The sequence below is a fragment of the Lagopus muta genome, chromosome 6 (genome assembly GCF_023343835.1).
Source record: "Lagopus muta isolate bLagMut1 chromosome 6, bLagMut1 primary, whole genome shotgun sequence".
In the NCBI taxonomy this organism is placed as follows: Eukaryota; Metazoa; Chordata; class Aves; order Galliformes; family Phasianidae; genus Lagopus; species Lagopus muta.
This window is the reverse complement of record NC_064438.1, coordinates 19,102,273-19,122,276: the sequence shown is the minus strand read 5'-3', so window position 1 is coordinate 19,122,276 and position 20,004 is coordinate 19,102,273. Positions and strand designations below refer to the sequence as shown.

The window sequence follows — 20,004 nt, the reverse complement described above, 5'->3', positions numbered from 1 at the left end:
TCACGCTAATAGGAAGTACCTTCCACTTCTCAAACTTTTGAGGACATGTTTTTGTGGGCTGCAGCTAAATGAGACACCTAACTTCACGAGTTTCTTTGCAGTCAAGAGATGGCTATCTGTGGTGGCAGCTGAGAACAAGAAAGAACAGAGACCAGTGGCTCTGTTCAGATACCTCCTGACATTTCACATGTGCAAAATACAAACACACACCAGAAACAACCAGCATTTCAGCACCTTCTCCCTTTAAAGTGCTTTTCAGTCTCAGTGGCCAACTCTGCACGCAGCGTAAGGCTGGCTTGAACTCGTCTCTCCTCTGACAGTTGTACATCTGTGTGAGAGGCTTCCGAGAGGAAAAAACCAACACAGCAGACTCAAGCAAGAAGACCAAGCTACCGCAGTGTAGCAAGTTTTTACATGTCCTACAAGCATCTGGATACACACTTGCAGCCCACGCCAAATGCAGTGCAAAATTCACAGCCCATATCTCTTATTGACCATATATTTAAGCTAAAAGTTTCATTGCAAGAGAGGCTAATTTAGTTAAATGTGTTCCAGCAGAACTCTTTGCCTTTTTTTTTTTTTAAACACATACAAGCTCTCTCTTGAAAATTCTTCAGCATCCAGTAAATTCAGGATAAACTGATTACACTAATGGCTGACTATAAAATTACCCTCAGCCATGATCTACTTACATTGCAGGCAAAAGGCAGTCCGTCATTCAGCGTTTCATTTTAGAGACACCTTAAAATGCATCTCATCATTAAAACTGGTTTCACTTGAAATACTTCATTCTGTATCTTAGCATATCCTATTAGGAAATCTTGCCTGAGCAAGAGTTTTGCTTTAATACTTAAAGAAAAAAAAAAAGAAAGAAAGAAAGAAAACAAAACCCACTAAAACAAAAACAACTGCGAAGACATCAGATCTTTCTCATTTCTCATCTTCTAAACCTACCCACTGACAATGGCACAGTTTCCACATCAAGGCTCAGAAAACACCAGCTTCAGTAGCCCTGGCAGTGCCTCCTACCAAAGGTAGGACATCACAGCCTGTCTGCGACAGACAGGGCGACCTAACAACGACAGCCTGCAAGGCTTCCCACCACTTCATTAAAATCATCGTCAGCTTCCACAACATTGAGGATGCTGAAAATGAGAGCACTGCCATCATCATTGAGGACCTCATGCTATGGATTTTTCAGGCCCGTTACATGACTGCCTTCTGCCTGCGCAGACAGAGGGCAACCACAGGACAGAACATCACAGAAGCTGTTCTGTGAGATTTACTGGCTTTAAAAAACAAAGCCTGTGTGTAGGTGATAAAACCTTGCCTCAGCCCTTCCTGGCCAAACAGGGATGTTTGAACCTCTGCTCATCCCATCCTGCTGTCTGAGAAGCCATCAGCTCTGTAACCAGCCTCCCAGATTTATGACAAGTGAAGCTGTTTTACTCCTCACCTGGGAGATAATCAACAAACAAATGGAAGCAGGATGCTGGATTGCTGTTGTCACAATAAACATGTTATACTATCACCACAAAATCCTTTCATCCAAAGAGCACGCTAGTCTCTTGGTGTATCAGATACTGCAGGCTGACGGTAGGCTTCAGACATTTTATTTCACTTTCGTACAAGGGGTGCATTTTGACAGTCTACTTTATAGCTAACAATCTCCACTTCCTACCATGATACGTGACTGCAAGACTGCAATCAGGCCATTACCCCCAACTGGGTGTTGGCAGCACCCAATGTTTCTGATAGCAAACAACAGAGTACGATACCTACCACCTAAAAAGGAAGTCTTAAGCAAACAAACATCAAATGACCTGTAGCCAGATGTGGAGCTTTCCCTTGACGCAGCACCCCTCAGCTGCTCTCACTACAGCAAATATCCAGCACCTCTCATGTATCTCTTCTCTCTCCTATTGGTTAGCCGAGATGGGAGCTTCCTCACTTGCCAAAGCTGCTACAGGAATCCTTGTTCATCACCCACACATCAAAGCACTACAACAGTCTGCAGTTTGCACACGTAATGGAACAGGAAAAATTGTGGTTGTTGAAGCAACAGACCTGGTTTAGAAGTTTTTAAGAGGTTGCATCAAGAATACAAAACAAGCATGCTGTATACACAGGACAGACATGCCTCCAAGTAGAGTGCTTTCCTTGCTCCCTTTATTTATACAGCAGTGGAGCAGAATGGTACTCAACAGCACTCCTCAGCTCCCATGCAGAACACGAGGGTTTTCAGCAAAGAAATCCAACGGAAGCAATACCTCAACATCAGTACAAATGAAGACCAGCACATGGAAATCTTAGGTATTCCCTTTGCAGTGTACCAAAGCTTTAAGCTAGCGAGGATTACACCACGCACATTATTAATGCAGTAACATAACCCTTTGAGCAGCTTCCATCCCTGCTCAGTTTTGGGGATGTTATGGTTTTTTTAGACTTTTGAAATGTAGTAGCAAATTGTGATGACAGCATACATGTGGTCCTGCATGTTTATGCTTTCTGTGAAACAAGGTCTTGATCCCAACAGCGCAAGTGCGAAAGACAGGAGGGAGCCGCCACAAACCTTCCCCCTAAAACTGAGATAGCTGAGTGTATTTTAGGAAGTATAACATCTATACATCATATACTGCTTATACATCAGAACAATCTTTACACTGGGCTGTGATATCCTAGAGACCACGTGTAGGAATTCCAGCTATTCACTGCACTCTGACTCTCCAGCAGGTTGAAGACTGACATTTTTAAGACCTACTTCAGATCTAAAACAGGAACAAGTTTTGTAGTTGTCAGAAAAAAAGCAATCTTCCTTAACCTGATGATGTTCTTACAGCCCGAGATGGTAACTGCAACCCCTGAAGGGCCTAACCTGCATTCAGGAACCCTTGAGCTGCCTTGGAGCCATGAGAAGTGCTGGGAACAGGGTCAGAGCATGGCAGAGTGGAGTGCTACCTGGGCACATGAAGGTGTGAGAGCTCAGTGGGACCTGAAATGAGGCATAGCTTGAAAAAAAGAAAGGAATAAAATTGGGGAGCTCTTTTACTGGGAGCAGAGGTTATGGCTGGAGATAAGACAGTCTCCTTCTGATCATCTGTCAGCCTCGTATACATTCACCCTGTACATAGCATAGGTAAAACCTTTCCCATTCAGATAAGGTCTTTCAGGATCAAAAGTGACATTTGATCTATTAAGAAAAGATGTAAATAAAATATCGAACTTTGCCTTGCAAATCTCCACTGATGCAATCCCAGCTATTTCTGCAACAGGAACAACTGTTAGACACAGACTTGAATCACTGTTTATTTTCTGTTAGCTGACACTGACCCCCAGGGCTTCAAAGTTTCCGATCCATACCCAAAAAAGACTCAAAAGGAAAGAAATTCTTTCAGGAGTTATCAAAACTAAAAGGCCAGGCAAAGACAAGCCAGTTCTCCCTGTGGGAAGGTTATGGGGCTGCCAAAATATACAGGGGAAGGAACATTTTAAACAAAAATCCCGAAGATCCAATACACGAATGTTCAAAATAGAAAATGCATTAAAAATAACAATAAAAAAGGTTTCAGAAAGCTCTTTGCATCGGCTCCAAAGCAAGCCAGAGTCACTGGTTAAATAACTGCAGCGGAACTCTTGTGCAAGAAGGGCAGAGCTCAGCGTGCAAGGCTCCCACATGGGAAACAGGCCTGTGAGGGGTGGGCTGTGGGACTGCCATGCTCAGGTGGGTGGCTGGCAGCTCCAAGGCCCCACGCTAAGCCCAGTGTGTTCACTCACGTACACGCGGCACATGGAAACATGTCCCTTGCTAGAACACTTCGGTGAAGTGCAGGCCACGTTACTGTGTTATGGAACTTAACGAGGAAGAAAGCATCACAACACAGATAAACAAACCCAGGCTTTGCCTGAAGGTTTCCAAATAAGGAACAGCTGAAATAATTTCGAAAAGCCTACACAAACCTACAGAGCAGCCACACACGCTGCACACGCAGCTGGCAGGTACGTGACCCTGAAACACTGCAGGTCCCACTGCACCTCTCCTTCTTCCTGCCCATAGAACCAAAGTTATATCGTGGAATCTGTGAAACTTAAAAGACCTTAATGACAACAAATGCTCTTCAATAAGAAGAAAAAAGAACATCCCGCTTTACAATCCAAACTCTGCTACTGCGTGCCATCGTTCCATCTGCACGGAGCGATTCCCGTGCCGGCAGCAGTACGAAGTCGGCTACCCTCTTTCCGGGCAAGAGTCCGCTAGGACCGAGCAGCAGCACCAATCACGCCCGCAGCACGACCTCACGGCACGCCGGCAGCTCGCTGACTTTGACAGCCGCTGACCACGGGGGTGTAAAAGTTTACCGAAGGAAGAGTTAGCGGCGCAGCCCACCCAGCAGCCCAGACGAGGCGGGGCAGCTTGGCGGGGCCCGGGCCGCTCCCGAACGGCTCCACGCCCGGCGCCGAGCAAGGCACCGCCTCGCCCACCCGCTGGCCGCCCCCAGCCCGAGCCCGCCCCGAGGGGAGGCCGGGACGGGCGCGCGGCCCCCCCGCGGGCGGCCCCCACCGCCTCGGCCCGCCCGGAGGTGGGGAAGCGTAGGGGAGGGGAGAGGAGAGGAGGGGAGGCCGGAGGCCCCCGGCTCACCGGGCGCCGCCGGGAGGCGGGGGCGGACGCGAGGCCCCGCGCCCTCCCCCGCCGCGCCGAGCACGCCCCCTCGCCGCCGGGCAGCGCCCCGGGACGGCCCGCGCCCGCACTCACCCGCCGAGCCCAGCAGCAGCCACAGCAGCCACATGGCCTCGGCGCCGGCCGCTCCGCAAACTTCGGGGCTGCTCCGCCGGCCCGGCCCCGACGGAGGAGCCTGCGGCCGGGGCGGCGGGCGGGGAGGCGGGGGAGGGCCCGGGGCGGCGCCCGCCGCCGCCCCGCCCCCGCCGGACGCCCCTGCCCGGCCGAGGCCGCCGCCCGCGGGTCGCGCCCGGCCTCGCCGCCCCCTCGGGCGGGGAGCGGAACTGGCGCCGCGGAGGGATCGCGGGCCTCGCGCCTCGCCCCGCCCTGGCGGCGGGTGGCGGCCGGGGGCCGCGCGCGGTGGAGCGTGGCGGGGGGCCGGAGCTCGGCCCGCGGCTCGTGCTGCGCTCTGGCGCTCGGCACCCTCGCGAAGCTCCTACACCCGGCATTCGGGAAGCTGAAATTGCGGCTCGGCCTGAACCCGCTGGGCTTCAGCAGCAGGGAGGAGAGGGCCTTCTTCTAAGCAACATTAATTTTCAGTATATAATGACCGAGAGCGCAGAAAGCCACGTTAGCTCGTGAGCCGTCCCGCTTTTATGGGCAAATCGCTGTCTCTCCATTAAGCGGTACCTCTTGGTTGTAAAGTATTCCCCCGCGTGCGGCAGTGCAGAAGTGGATCTGCATGCCTGCAGAATAAAGTTCAGCTCTTTCAAAAGCTTGCAGCCTGTGTTTAATAGCTGAAGAGAAGGGCTTAGCGCGTATGTTATTTTAGCTGAGAATTAAAGCGGGTTTGTAGCAGTAAAAAGCTGCTAAGTGGCTTCTAAAACTGCTCAGCTCATCTGCACAGAAATATTCTTACAATTGGTATTAAATAAAGCTGGAACAGCTTGTGGAGATTGGTAAGAATCTTGCATCATTCCAAAGGACAGTTTAGCCTGTGTTAGTTAGTCAGTTAGTTAGTTAGTGGTACTTCAGCCCCTCATAGTTAACCCACTGGTGATGTGATTAAAATCTAACCCCTGTAAACACAAAGACCAGCGAGAATCCCCAATCATCTTACCAGTGAAAATGGAGCACACCAAAGTGGCTGCTTCAAAGCATATCAGAGAAGACTGATTAGACCTTTTTGTTCCCTGGTGTGAAGCCTGCTGAGATGAGTCAACCACGAAGCTGTCTCCCAAGTGCCTTGCTAACTAACAGTGGTTATTGCCTACCTATGGGACTCATGGGACGCAGCAGGAATGGCATTTTTGGAACATCTTAGGCGGTGTTTTGGATAAAGACCTAAGAGTGTGACAGGGAGGGACTTAGGTAGATCAAAGAGGTAAAAGCATGCAAAAATGAAGGGAAAGCAGATGAAAGGGGCTGGTCAGGTGTAGCTGAGCCCCGTGTTGGATCGCCACAGTCTACTCTGTATTCTCAGTCAAGCCTGTTTCTGTGTGCACTGGCAGTTCTGAGGGGTGTGTGTGAGCCTGAGGTGTCATTCGTGTCAGCCCATGTTTGGGCTCACAGCGAGGCCACCCACACCACAAAGATGCTGGAAGGATAAATGAAAAAATCTAGGTTGCTCAGTATGTGGTTGGACTCTGAATGCCTAAAAGTAACGTGGGGTACCAGCAAACAAGGGAATATACTCTGAAAAAAAGATTCCTTTCTTGCTTTCATTAGCTTCATAGTAAATTACACCAGAGTAATGAAGAACTGTGCTTGGCCTGTGGTCTTGGCAAGATCTGTTATGAGAAAGTCACTCATTGTAGCTTTGTGCCTGACAACTGAAGGCTAGAAAGGGAAATTTTCAGCAGAGCCAAGCTTGTCAGAGGAGGCTCATTTGTATCAGCACAATTGCTGCTAACCAAAGCTTCTGGTACTTTGTTCAGTGCTCTAAAAGATGTGGGATGTTTGCTGCTGGATTTGCAAGTCCAAGGTGGCTTTACCTTCTGCCCTCCCCTGCAATGAAATGTTGGGTCCTCTAATTTATAAACTTCCCAGTCTCTGAATAAATCAGGTTTTCTCTCAGCAAACCCTATGTTAACATCTAGGTCTCTGTTAACAGTAGGTGTAAGGATATCTGCCTTTGGCATCAAGTTTGTTCTCTGTTACTGTGCTGCAAAGGTGCAGTCTAAACTTGCTGGCTTCAATCTGGAAACAGTGCTCTGAGGGAATTATTTCCAGTCATTTACATGTGTCAGACCCAGTGACAGGATTGATAATGATGAAAATTTAGGAATGTGTTAATTAAAGATAAAAAAATGTAATAATACTTCGCAATATTTGGTATATGACTGACTACCACTTAAAAAAGGAGAGAGTTTGGCACTATGCTTAGCAACAGCTTTTTGATGGATTCAAAATAATACTAATTCCATTTTTAATACACTGCAGCAAAATGATAAACATAGATCCAAATACTTTTCTAAAATTGTCATCATCATTAACATCTATCAAGTTAAACAGGCATACTAGAATATCAGCCTATATCCATCTATCCATTAGGATTCATCTCCATTATGGCTTTGCAATGTTTTGATCCTTAGCTCTGCACCAAGCTTGAAGCTCTCCTGACTGTTGTGACCATGTTCTCTTTAGAAAAGAGAGTTAGAAATCAGTTTTCAACAGAGGAGTCATAATAGGCATTCAGATTCCTTCATATCACTCCTATGCTTCTCTCACATCTTAACATGTAAAAATGGTGTGCATTGCTACGGCACTCATCATGAAGGTCAGGAGCAGCTTCCAGACATACAATTCCACCATCAGCCTTCTCAGAAAAGCAGATGGGACTATGACAAAGGCCAAAGAGAGTGAGACAAGCTTCCCTGTCCCCTGAACACCATGGGTTGCTGAGCCCCCAGCAGCGGGAGGCAGCCAGGCACACTAGTGCACTGTCCTTGAGCCCCCGAGGCCCCAGGAGCTCCACCAGCCCTGGTTTCCTGCTGCCAGCAGCTCACTGCTCACAGCGCCCAAGGCACAAGCACGGCTGGCATGAGGACTGGTCTCTGCAGAGCTGGCCTATTCTGTATTCTGCGTGCAGAAAGGGTTTTAATGAGCATCCAGAGAAAGTGTGTTATGACAGACCCAATCTGGGATGTTCTGCTGGTACAAATTAAGCTAGCTTAAGTGTTAAATCCTCTTCTTCCTCTGCTGCCAGGACGTGGGCTCTTCATGGTAGAAAAAGCACAGAAACTGTAGCACTGCTTGCTCTACAATAGCTGCTGGGCTTTCTGTTCCAGTGGAGAGAGAAGGCCCTGGAGCTCTGGCTCATTCATTTTCATTTTGTTCTTCGTGTATCACCCATCTGCAAAGAGCCCCCTGCTGTGCAGCTCTCATTTGGCCTGAGCTGTGGTTGTAATGGCATTCTCTGTTTCTGACTCAGAAATCAGAGATGGAAAAGGCACGCTAGGTCAATTTGTGCATACCCTTGACAGTGCAGGGTTATTTTCTGTGTCTCCTGCCTAGTGCCCTCCTTCAGGCCCGTGTGGAGAGACTCTCCCTGTGTTCCAGCAGAACACCCCAGGCTCTGACAGGTTTTGTCCTTTGCCTCCTGTCCACACCTCATTCGTGCCTGTGGGACTTGGGGTGAGCAAAGGCTCCTCTCTTCCTCTTTCTTCTGCCACAAGCATTTTGGTGCTTTGCTTCACAGTTTCAGCCTTGTCCTTCTGTCCTTCCATAGCACAAATTGCATTAACTGCATCTGTGCTAGTGCACAATGGCTCCATAGTTAACCCCACAGGCTGCACTTCCTTTGGGGCTCTCCCCTGTTGTCAAAGCCATGGCAGGGAGCACTATGGCAGCAGTGGCACATCCTGGGGCACTGCTCCAGAGCAGGATGAGGGGCTTAGATCAGTGCTCTGCCCACTCTGATGCAACTGTCAAGTATTAGCAGATAACACCTATTTATTCCCTGATAATGCTGAAAATGCAGGATTCCTCCTGAGCTGTATCACTTAGGGAGGTCACAGCTGTTTTCCCTTCTCCTCACTTTACTCCAATCAACGTTACACTTCATCTGGTACATTTTCAGAGCAGTTCTCCCACCCTCACACCCACAATGCATGTGGCTGTCCTGGTGTGTCCAGACAATTCTGCATCTCCACAACACTTCCTCAAGCCAAGCAAACACCCAGTTTCAGCTACTCTGATACAAAGGACAAAGTTTGAAATCAAACGTGACAGTGAAAGGTAATGATGCCTAGTTTACTTTTTAATCATTTTCTGTAGACCAGCAAGGCCACACTGCCAGATTCAAGTGCAAAGTAAAAGCACTTTCAAGAAAGTGCATCACTTCCATTTGACATATTTATACATATACACATAAAGTGGGCAATTCCATAGTTACAGGTTCTAGCTATAAGGCCAGACAGAAGTCTTCTTGTTTGCAAACTCCTCATTCCCACCCCTCAGCTCAGTTTTACCATCCTTGACCTTCCAAGTACTTGTAATTTCTGGAGGGACTGATTAGAAATTCATTGTGTTTGCAAGCTTTTTTTTTTTTTTTTTAATTAAAAATGTAATTTTCTTTCTTTGATGTGAATGTTATTCATTGCCTAATGCCAATATTTTCAGCTAATGATTTCAAAATAAGTCATCACAGACTGAACATAGGACAGCAAGATGATGATTATGTGGTTCCCACTCCTTCCGCTCACCTCCCACACAGTTAGCATATCAATACCTTTCGTTCATATAATGGACAGTGTGTGAAATTTCCAGGCTGCTTCCAGAATCCAAAGTAGGCAGAGACAGGCAAACAGAAAGGATTATTTGGCAGTAAAGTAGATAATCAATAAATGAATGCCCAGATCAATACGCATCCTCTAGCAGGACCACAGCAGTTAAGCTCCAATTGCCCTTAAAGAGGCTTTAACAAATAAATAACAAAAGGCAAATCAATATGTCTAGATGATAAAGATTTGGTATAATCTGCAGGCAAATGCCATACATTATGTGCGTAGATCCCCAACTAACATAGAATGTTACACCAGCTATCTATGCCACCTGAGGGCCTGACAGTTTAACTCATGCCTCTAGTTCAACACCTGTTTTAAAAGCAGTGTCTCTTTTGCTCTAGGTCATGAAAGAAACACATCATGAGAGCTTCTCTTTATGTGTGTATGTGTTGTGGGATTTATTTTTTTTTAACATGTTCTCAAAATATTTGTGCTATCTCACACATATGCCTTTGTAGACAGCGCAGAGGAAATGCAGCAAGAAGCAGAGAAGTCATTAAAAATTCAAGGCTAGGAGGGGATGGAATAGCCAGGATGCTAAAACCTTCATGGGAAAAGAAGACCTAAGCTAAAACTGCGTTTTCAGAATGTCAGATCTTAAATTCATTCTTTTGGAATTGAACCCTGAGGTCCTTAATCAGACAAGCTTCCTTCGAGCTTGAAAGATGGTCTCTTTTACAAAAGGACTTCATGATTAGATAAGAGATGAAAAAGGAGCCCAATTTATGGCTTCTAAGCCCTCCTGAAATGCAAGGCAATGAGATGACGGGAGAAGGGCATCTATAGAGTGTTTGTAGTTTCTATCTGGAAACCCAGCTAGTATTCTAAAAATTGCGAATGCAGTCATTTTGTGTTCGCTGTAACAAGAGGGGCTGTTTTTTTCTCTTTGCTCAGATGACTTCTGCTGCTGAGGCTGGCTGGCTGGCTGGAAGTGCTGCAGCAGTGTTGGTAGTAGTGGGGTACAAGTAGTTGTCATCCTGGGAAGTGCAAGAAGCTCAGTAGAAATTTATGACCTGCAACAGGAATTTGTCCAGGTTTCTTCGATTTTCTGAAGTGTAACAGAGTGCCTGGTTATTACAAAGATTTTTTAATGACGTGTTGTTTTGAGAGCATGGGAAAAGGGGGGAAACATTGATGCTTATAGTGTGATGGTACTAACAGCGCTGATCTGAGGAAAGCACACCTCTCATTTCTTGCCACAGCTCCTGAAGACTGAGGCTTGCTGACTGAAGCACGTTGAACATGTAAGATTGCAACACAAACTTGTATGGCCAGAGGTGCAATGCAGGGGCCAGCAGCACTTCATCCTGCAGTCCTAGTGTCAACAGAGGAAGTGGAGTAACAGCCGAACAAATCTGTCCTGCCATACCTGTTGTCCCACCCACACTGCACACAGTATGGGTGCAGATATAGCGTGGATTTAGATATGGGATATTCTTTGCATACCTTTTTAGTCTTTGTTGTTTGTTTGTGAACAATGTGGGGTGAAGGAAGGCAAAAAGACCCCATATGACAGCACAGACTCGTTCTTATTTTTACACAAGAGAGCAATGGCATGTTGAAGCACTCACTGTGATGGTTTCCTGGGTCTGCAGGGAGTGCTCAGCAAAAGCATTCTGCTATGTCTGGATCGACATAACTGAGATTGTTGGTCCCATATGAATTGAACCAGGAAGTACTGCAGTACGTAGATGGGCCAGATAGGAAAGCAAATGTTACTGGCAGGTATGATCTTATTTCAGTATTAGGCTAACAATGTGACTGATGCTGAGCCAGTAGGAAATGATTATGGCCTAGATTAGATTACACATACAATGTCAGAAGAGCCCTTCTCTATTCCTGCAGCCCTTGCCCTCGTGTATCCCTGCCCTTCCCCAACATGCTCTAGAGAGCAGCAGCCCTTTGCCTCCCTTTCATCATGCTCCTCTTAGTGCAAGCAGTTTAGAAAGCTATATAAGCAATTACAGGCTCCATAATAATGTTCCACCAGCCACCTTCCCTTGCCCTCTCCTGAAATCTCATTAAAGAAAAAAAAAAAAGGAAAACCTGTCTGTATGGAAATCCAAAGTGACCTCTCCTGCACATGCATTAGTATTGGTTTCACATGCCAGAAGCATAAAGGGCTTTTCAGATCCAGAGGCTGCTGGCTATATCAGCAGGGCAGACAATTCCACAAAGCAGCATCTCCAGTGGCTGCCGTCATGCCTGAAGCTCTCTGGCCAGCAGATCCTCCTGGCCTAGTGTCAGCTTGCCTCTCTCCCTCTGCAAACAAAAGGAGTAGGTGTGTGCTGCAGAACAGGGCAGATTATGTTTATGAAATGTGCTGTCCTGTCTTACTAAGAGAGAAGCCACATTTGTCCATTTTCCAGAACTGTGCAAAGCAGCTCATGAGGTTTTAGAGACCATGATAAAGTGCACAAAGGGATGGCAAGGCATCATGTAAAAAACTGTCCAGCTGACTTTAGGAGAGAAGGTGCAGTTTTCATGGATGTAGGGAAAGGCCACAGTGTCACTGCCAGAGGAGCTCCAGTTTTACAGTAGGTGTAGGAGCAGATACAGAAGACTCTTAAGAGTACTGCTGCATAACAACAGGGGTTGTGCAGACAGTGAAGGCCTTGTATGTCCCCACACTTGGCAGCACATACTTAGATCCCTGAGAATCATTCTGCTTGAATTCAGACAGATCTGAATCAGTCCTGATGGCACAAGTGCATCTTAGGCTTGACTCAGGTCTGAGCTGAGAAAAAAAGGAAGCTTCCAATGCCTTGGAACTTCGTATAAAACCAGTGCAAATTTGGATCTGAAAACAAAATGTCCCAAAGTCCAAAAGGTTCATTTTTTAGTAGCTGGTCCTAATGCCAATGAAATAGTTTCATTTCTGTTTGTATTACACTTACAGGCTTGCACTAAATGTTGCACAAACACCAGCATGTGCTTTTCCTGCATTTACATGGCCACTGGATTGATTGATTTGGGTTATTTGTTAACTGCTGAGTGTTTATTTGTTCAGAGTACTGTTAGAAGCTTCTTAAAGGTGACTAGAGCACTGTATAGGAATTCCTTTGGACTGGACTGTAAAAATTTAGTGATATAAACAGGGATTGCTCCCCTGAGCTTGCAGACATTAGAGGATGCAAGGCCCTAGCACAGCTGTTAGAGATGCTGGCAGCTGGACCTGCTGGGATGGCACAAAACCAGGAGTTTTCTTTATTAATACGCACCTCATGTTTGAGCCAGTCAGTTCTTTCCAAATTTGACATTGTTAATGGCTAAACTGCAGCTGAGAGCTGCTAAATTGTACTAAGATGTGGCGAGGCAGGAGTAGTTTGGACCCAAACCAGCTAAGAGGTATCATTTAAAATACAGCCTTTCCTACTCTGATTTGTGCATGAAATGGAAGCTCCAGCTAAGGAATGCATTTAAAGTATAAATTCCTATCCTTTACAATCAGTCAGGATTATAAAGCACAGGAAAAGAAGAATAAACTTGGGAAAATCCTATGGCAAGCAGAGTTGAAGACTCAAAAAAAAAAAAGGAAGAAAGAAGTATTTTTTCAAGAGCAAAAGGGATCCTGGCAATATTATCAGTCCAGCATGATCAATCTCCTATCTTCATTTCACTTGAATGCAAGAAGGCATAATTTTTTTCTATGTTGTATGAAGGCCGAAGGAGTTAATAAATTGATACCACTTCAGGTCTGTTAAAATCCTTTAAAGCACGTGGCAGGAAGAGAGACAAGAACACAAACAAGCAGCTATTAGCATCAGGCAATTTTGAATCACTAGCTCAGGCCAAATCCTGTTTGGCATGCTATCATAGACTTTGCTGTCGTGTCCCAAATAAAAGATGAAAGAGTTAAACCAATGCTCAGGGTGTGTCCTTCTGATCTGAAGCAGGAGCTAGAGTTTCTATATCATCCACACAAGAGGTGCGTGGCCTATGTGCAAAGGCCTACCAAAGGTGCTTATGAGATTCCAAGAAATCCTTCTGAGAGAGGGACACTCTCAAAATATTGTAACACTTCATTAACAAAATTATTTGTTGCAGCATGTGGGAATGAAAGAAACTGTTCTACTATGACATTATTTTTTGCCCTTACCTCTTACTTCATCCACCTCCCTTTTGGTAGCAATATCAGGGAATTCTTCAGAGCATCTGTGATTCATATTTAATAGTCTGTCTTTATGAGTGTCATTGCAGGGAGTCACCGAGGAATATCTCCACAGGAAACATCAGAGAAATGCAAGAGCAGGCAACTGGAAAAAAAAAAAAAAGAAAAAAAAAAGACAGCTATTAAAAATAAAGAAGACACCTTTAAATTTAACCTGCATCCAGAGGAAAAGAATGGATTCTTGGATTCTTCAGCCAGGAATGGGAATACAATTTTGCTCTGCAAGACTAGGCCAAAAAGTCTTGGCCCTGGCAATACTGGAGTGTTGGCATCCCTTTCCAGCACAAGTTATATTACTTAGCAAAAGGATATCCTATTCCATTCATTTTCCTTCTCATGAGCCAAAAGCTAACCCATGTGCTTCCTTGTGATCGCTTTCCCTTTACTCTTTGTCAATTAGGATGCCAGCTCCTCAGTGTTAGTGCCGTGCTCAGCCCAAGGAAGGCCTCTCTCATGACTGAGACCTCTGTGTGATGCTGCTACAACAAACATGTTTGGAGGAGGGCCGAGGAGCACCAGCTCTGAGAAGATGACTGGAGAGAAACTGGGGGACAAAGCAGCATGTGGAGTCCTGTCAGGTTCCACCTGGTCCATCCCATTGCAGCAAGACCCCAACCAGCGTCACCCTGACAGCTTGCAGGAGGAAAAGCCAGAGAACAGCTGTCTCACCCTGCCTGCACTTCATCTCGCAAGGTTTAGTTATTATAAGCATTTATCTCAGGCACTCACTACCCAATGGCTATTAGAGAGCAGTTAAGATCAGAAAAGTGATTAGTTCACAACAGCTTTCTGACTTGACTTAGGGGCTTTGTTCATCTTTATTCAAGACTATTTGCTTTGCCGGCAGTTGTGTAATTTTCTGCTAGGTAATCCTGAGTGAGCATTTGGCCATGAAATCTTTTCTGGAATTAGTGGAAGCTGAAGGCTGGGTTACTGTTCTCTAAGAGAGTCTTTTCCTTTGCATGCTGTCTCTGAGTTCAGCATCTGTGTGATCTCTCATGCTATCCCACACGAGCACACATACACAGTTCTGTAGCTCCTGAAGCTCTACTGATTAACAAAGCCAATTAATAAAACATTATACTGCTGATTTAAGACATTTCATTCGGAATTCATTCTGCTCTGATTCACAGATATTGTATTTATTTGACAGGCAGCACCCCTGAGCAGGAATTCTGGATTCTTTCATGTGGACTGAAATGAAGAAAGTGATACATGAGCAAACAGCAATACAAATCTGTATTGCCTGCGTCCAGCCTTCTGCAAAGGCATCCATCATTTTCAGTGTCAGGCTGAGAATTTTACATTTGTTTTGACAATGTTGGAAGAACAAAGTCTCCTTATCCCAGTGCCGATAGCAGAGAGGAAAAACATTGTCCTTGATTTCGTATCCCATCCAATGTAATTATTTTCTTTTAATCTTTAGGCTTATTCTTTCTGCCTCCTTCCTCCTTTTCTAATAGCCTTTTCCAGTAAACAATGGGTTAGCACTTTTTAAAAATCTCCTGTATATTTTGGCCCAAATCACCCCTCCTCACCCCACACACAAAAATGAAATATGATCAGAATACTGAATACACGTATGGAGTTGTATTGCTCACAGTTCTGCTTTCCTCTCCAGGGGTGAGTGTGCCCTCTTTTGCGTGTGGTGCACACCAAGACAAGCTCTGCTCCATAGACATACCTCCAAGCCAGGGTTCTGCTGAGACCTGCCAGGAACCATTCCAGAAGACTCACTGTCCCCCCCACCAAGCTACGCGTGTTTGGAGAGGACAGTCATAACTCTGGCCAGAGGAAGGCAGCCATAACATCTAAATGATGGACTTCAACACTTCCCTGCATTGTAAATCCCCAGCACGGCATCTGTGGGCATTGTACTGGTGAGCAAACTGATCAGTCTCATTTAATCACGTCACACCTCATTGGTGCCACAAGTGTCAGGGAGCCAGGCACAACAAGGTTAATGGGCTGCACTGCGTCACCGGTCAGTAATCAGATTAAGCGGGCGGTCGCCCAGCGAGTAGCCCTGGTTACATCCACCCTGAGCACTGGTTTCTCCACCTGTGCCAGGCTGGCAGGAGGGAGGGCAGGCCATGGCGGCCAGGGGAGTGGGGTATTGCCAGAGACCAGGCCTCGATGGGGTACAAAATAAAAACTGGCATGACAGACCTGGAGCTTTCTGTGTTTTCATACACTCTGTCTTTTTTAGCATGGTGAGGAGTCATTAGTATGGGCATCATTATTTCAAAACTCAGCCCAAGTGCTGGGATGTGATGGGAGCTGCTGTGGTTCCCTTGGAGCAGGATGGGGTGCTGGCACACGCCGGCTTCCAGAACCAGTACATCTTTACTGTGAGGCTCCGGCTCAGCACAGCGGTCACTTCCATGCAGGGCTGGAGCAAAAGGAAGCACAGATGAATGAAGGACGTTCCCTGAATCTGGAAGTCAGGGAGGGTGGTACAGGCCTGTGGGGATTGTCCTGGGAGAAAGCTGATAATGGGAAAGCTTGCAAAATCCAAACTTAATCTCTTGCGCTGCAGAGAACTAATCCTCACGCTTGACATTAATCTTTTCAATGGAGATAAAACACCCTTATCTGCCACATTGCTCATTGAGCCAGGGGTAGGGCCTGTGGTCTTCACGAGTGGGAGGCAGAGCTGCAGAAATTTTTGCACAGCCATTGTCTTTATGCTGACATCTCAGTACGGACTGGTGTTTCCTATATGACAGCCCAACTTAGCTCTCCTTTTCAGGAACATACCTCTTCAGTTGTTATTCCTTTTGTTCCCTTAAAGAGATAGGCTCCAAGAGCAAAAACAACACTTGGCACATGCCTTTGCACTCAGGTGATTCAGATGCTGTCCCACTACCTCCATAAACAGTAAGATAACACTTTGATACAAGTTTCTGCGGAATCAGGAAATGTCAAACTTCACCGTTTGAGATAAAACTACAAGGATATAATCCTTTGCTCATTGGCAGCCATGCTGTGGCAAAGCAACCCAGCCTGGGCAGAGTCTAAAAGCAAGCCTCAAAACCAATAAATCTGTATGCACGCGCCTCGATATGCAAAAACTGCAAGTAGAATTAGACCTCAGAATATCAAAACTATAAACACAGCACACAATTCTCAAGGTTTCCAGCTATCTCTAGGATTTGTGAACAGCAGAGAAACGGGAGGTAGCAAGGGAAGTAATCGAACCTCCTATATATCATATTGATTAAAACACAAGGAGTGCCCTTCAAGGAAGAACCTTGCATTCAGGGGGAGATATATTGGCTGGTCTGCCAAGCTGCTTCCAGCTCCAACAGCAGTGATTCAGGACATCTGACTACATTGTCACAGATAAAAACAAATCTGTGTTTTCAGCCCCTCTGCAGTCAAGAAATAGCCCAGGAAGAATACATGTCTTAATTAACCCCTCGGGAAGAGAAGACAAAGGCAAATAACAAGCAGAATACTGCACAGATGGAAAGCATTTTGACAATGAATCCTTTGAAGGCAGATGACTCTTTGTTTGTTTTCACAAAAGAAAAATGTACCTCTGTCTGACAGCCTAATGAAAAAAGGTCACACAGCGCTCAAGTTGCCCAAGAGTCTGATTTCAAAGATCCAAATGATGCCCTGTGTGGATTTCACCTACTGACTGCAGCTTTTTGTTGGCAGGAAGGAATTCCAGCTGTGCGTGGGCTGCTGCTCTGCTACACAGGATGCAGGAGCAAAGCATGACAAGTTGACACCATCATTTCCTTTGAGCAACAGATGCCCGCGTGTGACATTGCTTGAATCTCCCACTTGAACAGTGAGAGCAAATGGGCCTGTCTCAAGTTTTGTGCAAGCAGGTGCACTCACAAAGTGCAAATTAAAGCAAGAAGGAAAAAAAAACTGTTTTTTTGAGCACAGGACACCTGTGCAGCAAAGAGCAAAGTGGGAGGAAGAGAGAACAATTTGAAACAGCCTGCACAGATGGGAGATGCTCTTCTCTTTCCTGCCGAGGCCAGATCCTGGCAAAGCCCCAGTCTGGTGCAACAGGCACACTGCTGGAGGAGCTGGTGGTCACACAGCAGAGGAAATGTCCACAGCTACCTTGAGGAGAGGCTGGAATCATCAGCATATCAACATGTTCTGAAATGGTCGTGTTTTCAGGTGAGAAATGTAAAGCAATGGTCATACATGAGGAGAGAGAGATGCAGTGTGAGCCCCGGTGACGGATCGCAAAGAGCAGTGCTCTAAGTTTTCTTTCCCTTTGTTCTTTTCTCATCTGATCTGAGCTCTAACCCTCCACTATGTTAATTACCCAAATTGCATTCAGGCATTTGCTTCCTGTGAGCAAAGTCTCTGTTTCAGGTGAAAAAAGACACTGGGGAAGATGGCATTAACTCAGGCAGTTGGGCAGGGATGCAGCGGGTGGCCATACGAATGTAGCTGCCCTTTTCAGGGCAGCATAGCTTTTAAAATCTTGCTCCCGCTGTTTTCTGTCTCATATTTTGACCTGTCACTGCGTAAGTCTGAATGGGGCATTTTTCAAACTCTTTTGACCACCTTTGACCAACCCACTTTGGCCTAAGTGATATTTTCAGGAGATTTATCTAACAGCTTATCATCTTTCAAGTGCCGAAAGTGGCAAATGCATCCCCGGGGGATCTTTCTAGCACATCATCACCTCACCCTTCTTATTAGCAGGACTATCCATCTCCAAAGGCTATGAAGCTCTGGTTACACACTCTCTGCAAAAAAGGATGGGGAGAAATTTATGGTCTTACTGTTTGGAAGTAGCAAAGGTGTCAAAACAGAAGAAAAGCCTAGGGCCTGGCTGTGATGCCAGTGAGAAATGGAAACACTGGGGAACACTGCAAGACAGTGATCACCCACAGAGAGCTGCAGAGAGGGGCACAGAGAGAAAGCCTCCCTGCCTGACCTCAGTACTGCCCCAGTGGTGGTGGCCAGGGACGTGGGAGCACTCCAACATCACTGTCCTCCCCCAATACAAATGGTGGCAAGGGAAACCCAAATGATGGGAACCCGGGCTATAGCCAATTTATGCACTATAGGAAGCTGTTTAGCAGGAACAATGACATTGGATTGCTACTGGTTTTCAGTTTGTCTTTGAGACAGGGACGTAAGAAATGAAGTCTCCAGCAGATTTCTGAACTCCTTCAAAACAACAATTTCCTGAACATTTCTTGCTACGTTGCCTTCAGTGCACTACTGCCTTCATTCTGTTTATTTTATTTAGTTTCATTACCATGTCATTGAGCTTTGAGTTTGCTGCCCTGCAGTCAGCAGGGCCCCGGCTTTTTCATGTTTTCACAGCAGAGTCACTCCAGGGTGACAAATGCTAGAAATAAACGATGGATCAGCTCACTGAGCATCTGGCATGTTTTGGAGCCAGCCTTCAGTTTTCCATCTTTCATGACACAAATTAAAATCCCACAGCTGAACAGAGATTTGGGGAGCTCTCAGCAGATAATCAGGAACTTGGCTGCTCTGGACACCAACAGACTCGCCACCAAAACATCTGACCAGCTTGAGTGCAGCTTGATCCCATGCCCAGACTTCCTGAAGTGCCAAACCAGGAGAGAGCTATGGGCAGGGAACTCATTTAGATCACCATCAGTACCTGGGCTGAACCGTTTCCCATCAGACACCCATAAATGGTCACCAGTGAGTTCACGGGGCTTGTGGCTATCAGGAACCACCTATCAAGATGCCTTGATCTTTCCTTACCTGTGAAGGAAACACAGCAATCTGGGAACAATACCTGGAATTATCTCCATCACTTCATGTGATCCTGAGATCCAGCTAATGTGAGGCAGCAAAACGTGGCCTGGTATGGAAGTGTCATCAGGACATATCTTGACAAGCAAGTGTCACAGCCCACTGGCCAGGAGTGCAGCTGTCACAGAAATACCTGGGAGCTCAGGATGGGTACATGCACACTGCATAATTCACTTGGCAGCCCAATGGGCTGTTTTGTTTTCTCCACTGATGTTTTCATTCTGACAAAAGCAATATGGAGGGGAACAAGGTCAGCCCTCGCTTGCAAATATGAGCAATTTTGAGAAGCTTTTCCAGAACAGATCTGAACAGCCTGAATATTAAGGAGCCAAGATGCAACCTAGCCTTACAGGAAATAATGGCAGCCTCTTTTGGTAAAGCACATTTAGCCCAGCTCTCCAGCAAGCAATGCTGAGAGTGTGTCATTAGCCAACCTGCAAAATTGCATCTATCATCTCTCCCTTCCCCCAGAAAAACCCTGGGGGAACATCCTGTGCAGTCTGTCTCTCCTCCATTAAGTTTCCCCTCCTGCTCTACACCACAGTCCATAAGGTAAGACCATGTAAGACTGAAACTAGTAATAAACATGTCACATTGAACAAATAGGACACACA

General features: G+C 46.2%; 1 protein-coding gene across 6 annotated transcripts in view; it reads right to left on the bottom strand.

Moving 5' to 3' along the window:
- Positions 1–20,004, bottom strand: part of LDLRAD3 (low density lipoprotein receptor class A domain containing 3) — a 224,489-nt gene that overhangs the window by 98,490 nt on the left and 105,995 nt on the right. For 4 of the 6 annotated variants that reach the window (XM_048950264.1, XM_048950265.1, XM_048950262.1 and 1 more), the window contains one exon: positions 13,541–13,697. In XM_048950264.1, the coding sequence (XP_048806221.1) occupies positions 13,541–13,607 (67 nt within the window). In that variant the 5' untranslated portion in view covers positions 13,608–13,697. Of the gene's footprint in view, positions 1–4,636; positions 4,664–4,750; positions 4,869–13,540; positions 13,698–20,004 lie in introns of those variants that run through there. The other 2 variants (XM_048950266.1, XM_048950267.1) reach the window with 2 other exon arrangements.